The 7,931-nt window shown below is 46.0% G+C and overlaps 1 protein-coding gene across 2 annotated transcripts in view; it reads right to left on the reverse strand.

Annotated features, from left to right (window-relative positions):
- Nucleotides 1-311: 311 nt before the first annotated feature.
- Nucleotides 312-7,931, reverse strand: part of Gabpb2 (GA binding protein transcription factor subunit beta 2) — a 35,444-nt gene continuing 27,824 nt past the window's right edge. For both annotated transcript variants that reach the window (XM_057793536.1, XM_057793535.1), the window contains exons 7-8: nucleotides 7,281-7,411; nucleotides 312-7,140 (exon numbers count right to left, since the gene is read on the reverse strand). In XM_057793536.1, coding sequence (XP_057649519.1) covers nucleotides 6,841-7,140; nucleotides 7,281-7,411 — 431 coding nt within the window. In that variant the 3' untranslated portion in view covers nucleotides 312-6,840. The remainder of the gene's footprint in view (nucleotides 7,141-7,280; nucleotides 7,412-7,931) is intronic.

Below are 7,931 nucleotides of genomic sequence, written 5' to 3' on the forward strand. Positions count from 1 at the left end.
CAGCACCCACGAGGCAGAGACAGGTGGATCTCATGTTCATGGCCAGCCTGGTCTACAGAGCAAGTTCCAGGACAGGCTCCAGGCTCCAAAGCTACAGAGAAACCCTGTCTCAAAACACCAAAAAAAAAAAAAAAAAAAAAAAAAAAACCTGTCTCAAAATAAAAGAAAAGACACTGAGGTGAGATCTGGGTGCTGGGGCTACGGCACACACCTTAACTTTAGTTTGGCTGGTTCATTTTAACAGAGACAGCAGAAACATTCTTTGCCAAAGACTTCAACAACACTAATATTTTATTAAGAAATGTCTTTATTTTAAATGATAGTACAAAACTGTATATATAATATAGATCTGTATAGGTATATGTACATAAATGCTCATTCACACACATGTACACACACGCTTGCTCATTAGAATGGAAGTATTTTATCCTAAATAAAAAAGAAACTTTTATTTAAGTTTTCCTGCAATTTTACTGTACACAAAGCTGCCAGACAACTTGAAGAACAAGAAGACACTGTAAAGACTCTTGGGCATCCGCCTCCAAATGGCCTTGGCAGAAGGACACACTGGGCGAGGCCAGGGAGCGGACCTGCTACTGTAACAGCTGACATCCAAGATGTCAGAAACCAAGTGGGAACACAGATAGAAAGTATAACCTAGTTAATTCTCAGAAACAAATCACCTCAGAGCAAAACGTGGTGGGGGAGGAGGAAAGAAAGAAAGAGGAGCCCTGAAGATTAGAGATGACCGACTCTACGTTCCAGTGCCGGGCAAAGCCTTCCTACGACAAGAGCCGAGGGATGGAAGGAACAGAAGTAGTGGGTGGGGGTCCGGGAAGACACAAAGGGTCACAACTTCCTGACTGTAACAAGTCAACTCACTACTGCAGAGTTTAGGACTATCCTCCTCCCCCAGCCTTCAGAAGGACAGCACCCGAGGCCCAAGGCTATTCAATCTAACATCTTCCCTGTGAGTAAAGGAAACAGAGCATGACTCCGACGGGGTTAGAGCCGGTCTGTCCCGGTGACACATCTGTGAGCCAGGGCGTGAGAGGCCATGGCATCGGACTGCTGTGAGTCTGAGGCTAGCCTAGGTCGCACAGTGAGTTCCAGGTCAGCCTGGCTAGGGTGAGAGAGACCCTGTCTCGAAGCAAAACAAAACACAAAAAGGAAGTAAGAAGTTAAAGTGCATACTGATGGCCTTGACAGAAACATCTGTCTGCATGAGGAGAGAAGAGAAAGCTGGTCTCCAGGAACTGGGACAAAAAGGGACCCCTGCTCATTGTCAGACTCTGACAGGAGTTCACTATGGGCCTCAGCTCTTCTAGCCCTGGAGGTGGCTGACGTAGGGGACAGCCACACAAGCTTTCTCGGAACAAGTTATTTCTCGCACAGTGAGGTGCTGAGCTGGGGAAGCAGAGCTTCAGAGCTCAGTTCCACAGCCTCTCACCTGGGCTCTTCCCTGTCCAGAAGCCTGGAGGCTTTTCTTTTGAGACAGGGTCTAACCGTGTAGCCCAAGCTGGCCTGGAACTTACAGAGATCCACCTGCCTCTGTTTCCTGAGTCCTGGGGCTTCACCACACCCATCTCTGAGGGTTTTTCTAAGTGTCAAGGCAGCTTCAACAGGAGGAAAAGACAAACGGCCACAGAGGGAAGCTCACTTTGGTCGCTGTGCACTGACCATGGTGTCTTTGCACTTACCCGCTGGCTTCCCTGTGAGCACGAACCAGCTCCTTGGGCCTCAACGCACATATTTTCTCTTATTCACTGTTTTCCTATTCCCAGTGGATTAAAAACCCTATCTATGTATTTAATAAGCTTCCAGGTTATTCCAGATAATTCAGAGCTGACCCGCAAAGAGAAAATTGGAAAGATCACTATGCATTTATACATTTATACTAACATGTACCCAGCAACGAGATATAAAAACTATCTGTTGCCAGGCACCTTTAATCCCAGCACTCAGGAGGCAGAGGCAGGTGGATCTCTAAATTTGAGGCTAGCCTGGACTACATAGCAAGTTTCTTCCCAGTCAGAGCTACACAGTGAGATTCTGTCTGGAAAAAAACAAAAGAACATATACATCTGACAGAGTATCTTTTAAGGCACAGAGTTCGGAGCAACCCCAAGGCCCCTTCTCCTATAGCAGCCACGAGGGCTCCGCTTTGGCATCACAATGACAAGCCCCCACAGAAGCAGAATATGGAGGGAAGGCACATTTACACATTTGTCATCAATTTCCCTGAAGGCAGGAAGAACAGAAGTTGTAACATTCTTTTTTCTTTTTTGGGGGGAAAACACAACCCAGATGCAAATGTGGGGTTACATCCCTGAATTAGCACAGCACTGGCACCCACGCAGCCGCTCATCTGCTACTGATTCTCACACACCCAGCCTTCGCAGTCAGCTAGGCCTCTTCACCCCGAAGATCATGGTAGATCTTCTCAACTGACCCAGTCCAACGTGGAGCTCACACTTACAGTCCCAGCACTCAAGAGGCTGAGGCAGGAGGATTGCCCTGAGTTTGAAGTCAACCTACAGAGTGAGGCCCTGTCTTTAAAAAGCAACAAACTTTGCTGACCTAGAAGGCTACATGAAGTCAGGGCATACCCAATTCCTTGTGTGTGAGTGTGGGGATGTGCCTGTTTGTGGAGGGAGAGAACCTTGGGTGTCCTCTTCCATTACTCTCTTGTGTTCCTGTGAGACAGGGTCGCTCCCTGAACCTGAAATTCATCTTTTCAGCGAGGCTGGCAACCAGCAAACCCTAGTAACCCTTCGTCCTTAGCCTGCTAACAGGTTAGGGTTATGGGTGCCCCTGGGACCAGGACTTGCTAGAGTGGGTGCTAGGATCTGAATTTGGGCCTTCCCGCTTGTGTATCGTGTTCTTATCCAGTGCCGTCCTGTAGCCCAGTGTGGCCTTGAACTCCTGAGCCTCTTGCTTCAGCCTCTCAGTGCTGGGATTTCACATGTGCCCCATGCTTGGCTGTCCAGTACCTACATTTCTAACTAACTGAAAGAGTCTCCTCCCACACCTTTCATCTTCATGGCCGTATAACTGAAAAGCAAAACCTACTTCCTTTTTGAGATGAACAACAGAGACCTCATGTTCAAAATTAACTTGGAACAATGAAGCAGGCTTCCCTAAAGTAGAAGCTCTGCTCAGAGGGGAGGACTAGATGGACAGATCCATCCCCACAGTAACTAGCAAGGTGAGGTGGTTAGGCATGGACAGTCTCTGCAGACTCTCCATCCCCTTAAAAGGTGGGAGGGAGTTAAAGTCAGCATGCGCTCCAGGAATGTACACACAGTCATCTGAATGGAAACTTCTCTCTCTAGTTAGCCACACACAGCAGCTTACTGCTAGCACCCCATTCCCAGGTATCTCAGAAGAGCCCGACAGCCGGAGCAGACACAGACTCCTCTACTATGCTTCCAGACACTCTCGAGGCACTAGAACAATCTCTGATGCTCGGACACACAGAGCAGACCTAGTCAGGGTGCCAGCAGCCAAGAGTCATTTGAAAACAGCTATTTTTGCCTATAAACCTCTAACAGTCCATTCCGTTTGTTAATTTTAAGTTGGAGAATTATGTTTGAGACAAAAATGAATCCACACCTCTGGAACACTGCACAGATTATTATACTAATCAAGGTAAACAGAACCATGTTAACTGTCAAGCTTTTTCCAGGCTAAAAATACCCATTTTCTTCATGATCACTAATTAGGAAACTGTATTCTCAACAATCATTCAGATGTGCACTTGGCACATGCCTCTCTGGCTTCTTCTAATTTCCAATAAAAAGTCTACGTGGCCTTTCCCTCTGCTATCAGGTAACTTTCCTCATTAGGGGAGACGGGGGGGGGGGGGTAAGCTGGCCTCAAACTTGTTAAATAACCAAGGATGGTCCTCAACCTCTGACCTCTTGCCTCCCTCTACCAGTTCTGAGATTATAGACATGTACTACCACATCCTGTTTAAACTTTTAAAAATATTGTTTTTTGCAGTCCTAAGGATTGAACCAGGATCTGATAAAATGACAGGCAAGGGCTCTTCCTGAACTATAGTCTCAGCCCTTTCTTTTCTCTTTAAGACGGGTGTCTCAGCTAGAGTGCACACCCCTGATCCCAGCACTGGAGAGGCAGAGGCAGGTGGATCTCTGTGAGTTCGAGGCCAGCCTGGTCTACAAAGTAAGTTCCAGGACAGCCAGATTTACATAGAGAAACCCTGTCTGGGGAAGTGGGGGGGGGGGGGCGACAGGGATGGACAGGTGTCTCTGTGGCTCATGCTGTCTTAGAGAGCTCACTACGTTCAGAGTGCAGGCAACCTTCTGCAGCAGCCTTCTGAGCTGGGATTATCAGCATGAGCCACAATGCTCAGCTGCCTTGTTTTTGAGACAGGTTCTCACACTGTAGTTCAGGCTGACCTCAAACTCATGTCAACTCTCTTGCTGTAGCCTCCTGAATGCTGAGATTACAGGCAAGAGCACGACACCCAGCTATACAAACAAAAACCACTTCATGTTAATAACAGAGACCTGCCCCAATCCCACCTCAACAACCCAGCACTGAAAATCTTTGCCAAAGTATCTGAGCAGAGTAAGAGAGAGAGGAAGATAGCAAGGGCTCAGATATATGGCTCTCTGCTCTGTGGCAGTGACCCCTGCCCCCTTTGTTACCTGTCCTACACACCTTAAGGCACAGCGTTCTATTGGCCCACATCAGCAAAAGCAGCAGTCAACAGAAACAGGCCTGCACAGCGCTGGCCTTCGTCACAAGATGATAAGCGCTGCAGGAAAACACCAATGTCCTATGTGACACACAACATTCAACCCAACTTTATACAATTTAGAAGTTCAAACTTGATTTCTATAAACAGATGTCTAGAAGCGATGTTCTGACGACCCTCCTGATTATAGTCTTCTAACGTTCATACAGTTTCCATGTCAAGACCAGAGCTTCATAGCTCAGAAGCCTCATTCTGAGACCGCCCAGTCTCAGGAGGGACGCAGGCGTTACACACACACACTCCCCATAACATAAGTAAAATTTCTTTCTGGCATTAAAAGTTTGATGTTAATTGTTTTTCTCTTTGCTTTCCTGACCCTCATTTTTGTTGTGTACATACAGCACCAAAGGGGGAACCCAGGACTTCCTTGCATGCGAGGCACCATGTTATCCCATTGAGCATGTCCTCAGATTTTTTGCTATTGTTAGTTAGGGTCTATGTAGCCCAGGCTGGCCGGGAACTCACTATGTGAACCCCAAAGACCTGTCTGCCTCTGCTTCCTGAGTGCAAGGATGAGGGTCATCAAGTCTAGTCATTTTCTTTTTTAAAGAAAAATCTTAAAATAGTCAAAGCTGACCTTGAACTTGCAGTGATCCTCCTGTCTCAGTCTCACAAGTGCTGGGATTACAAGCATGCGACACTATGCCTAGTTTAATTTTGTGTTGTTTTTTTTTTTTAACTGACGTCTAAGCTATCAACATACAATTTTTTTTTTTGTTTTTTTTGTTTTTCGAGACGGTTTCTCTGTAGCTTTGGTGCCTGTCCTAGAACTAGCTCTTGTAGACCAGGCTGACCTCGAACTGTGAACATACAATTTATTGGCAATCACAAGTCAGCTTTCTCTGCTTTCTTTCTTTCTTTCTTTCTTTCTTTCTTTCTTTCTTTCTTTCTTTCTTTCTTTCTTTCTTTTTTCTTTTTTTTGAGACAGGGTCTCTGTATGTAGTGCTGGCCATCCCATTAACTCTCTTTGTAGACTAGGCAGGTCTCAAATTCACAGTGATGCACCTGTCTCTATCACCTGAGTGCTGGAAGAGGTGTGCACCACTCCAACATTTGATTTTCTTTTCTTGCGTAAGGCCCCACATTGTAGCCCGGGCTGCACTGTAATTCACTATGGAGCTCAAGTTGGCTTCAATCTCGCTGTAGTCTCATGATCCTGAAGGGTGAACCTTGGCGTTCAACTAACTTACTTAACTTTTTAATTTTTATTTGTATGTATATGCCAGGGTGTTCACAGAGGCCAGAAAAGGGCAGCTGGCCCTCTTACACAGAAGGAGTCTCTCTAGCTCCTGCTGACCTCACACTCACCGGCTCTGTCTCGGTTTCCTGAGCATTGGCATTACAGGTATGTACTACTGTTCCTAGCCCATAGATTCCTTTTCAGTGGATTAACTAGGAGCAGCTCGTGTGCTTGCTTTCTTAGAAATGTATGGTAGCTTTAGCTGGGCGGTGGTGGCCTTTAATCCCAGCACTCGGGAAGCAGAGGCAGGCAGATCTGTGTGTTTGAGGCCGCCTGGTCTACAGAGTGAGTTCCAGGACAGCCAGGGCTACAGAGAGAAATCCTATCTTAAACTTCTCCACCAAAAAAAAAAAAAAAAAGGAAAAGGAAGGAATGTACGGTATCTTTTCTTCATCCTCGCAAGAGTCTTCCTACAACCTTAGCAGTTCATAAACCTAAGGCAAACTTCAGATCACTTGGAGATCTCAGGAATAATTATTAAAGGCTCTTGGTGTATATGTATTACAAGTATTATCTTAAAATCTTTTGATATAAAGTTAATTATTTTTTTATAAAAAAAAATCAATCCGCAATGCTCAGTACTCTGTTTAAAGCAATGACGTGAGCTGAGAGATTTGGTCCTGGTCCTTTGGTCCCTTAGATGCCCCTAACGTGGCTCTGAGTCTCCAGCTGCACATACAGCTTTCCTGGCCCAGGCACTGAGCCCTGCTACTGTTCCCTTCTTAAAGACAGTCTTAATTTGTACACAATGCTTGCCCTCTGTATTTTCTTCTTAAAAATAAGACGAATGAGTACAAGTTGTGGTCTTTGCGTGTTAAGATGAAATGGTTTCTATGGAAACACTAGTATGAGGCTCTGTGGTCCTTCCTGACTTCATCACTTCTGCTGCTCTTTCTTCTATTTCCCCTTCTGTCACTACTACAGCATCCACTTCAGCTACCTCCTCAACCACGGTGAACTCAACTCCGTTGGGCTGCTGTCGCGCCATGGCCTCCAGCTTGAGACGGTACTGTTCTGCCTCCTGCTCTTTCTTGAGGAGCTGGTGTCTGTACTCCTGGGCTCTTCGATTGGCCTCCTGGAGCTGCTGCTGCAGTAGCTCTCTTTCGCTGCCTTCCTGTAGAACAAACAGTGTCACTACAGTAAGAATTCCTGATAACAGAGTATTCAGATGGCAGACAGAAAGATGAAGAGGGCTTCACCTCCAATCACCAGGGCTTCCATTCTTTCTCTCTCTTATGAGAAGAATCTCATTACCTTGCTTTCCTCAATACTGTTTGTTATCTCTGTCATCCTTGGTCTCTTTGCCAATGGTAACTTCTCTTCTTCCTCTTCTTCCTCTTCAATTATTGTCTCCTCTGCAACCTGACCAGCAGGCACAGTTAGAACTACAAGCCAAGCACACCCATGGGAGACAATGAGCACACAGCACACAGAGAAGGCTTTTTTGCCTTATTAGAAAAAAGTGAACTTCATATTATTATTTTTGGCATGGCTTCTTGTATGTCAGAGAAGTGTTCTATCACAGGTTATATCCATCCCCCACCCCCGTACATTGTTGTGATATCTCTTTATAGAGCTTAGACTCTTTAGCTGGGAGGTGCACGCCCTTAGTCCCCGTGCTCAGGAGGTAGAGGCAGGCAGAGTTCTGAATTCGAGTTCAGCCTGGTCAACAGCAGAGCTCTCTGTAGCCCTGTCTCAAAAAACAAAACCCAAACAACAAAACACAGAGTTTGAAGTAAAAAGGTAACTTAAAGTCACAAAGAAAGAAATCAGGGAAGAAGTAGCGCCAAGGAAGGAAAGAACCGCAGCTCAGAAACCATGAAGGCCTCAGGTTCTTAAGACAAAGACCTTCAGCCAAACATGGTGGTGCAGGCCTGTGATGTCAGTACTCAAGAAGCTAAGGCA

Source organism: Chionomys nivalis, chromosome 18 (genome assembly GCF_950005125.1).
Source record: "Chionomys nivalis chromosome 18, mChiNiv1.1, whole genome shotgun sequence".
In the NCBI taxonomy this organism is placed as follows: Eukaryota; Metazoa; Chordata; class Mammalia; order Rodentia; family Cricetidae; genus Chionomys; species Chionomys nivalis.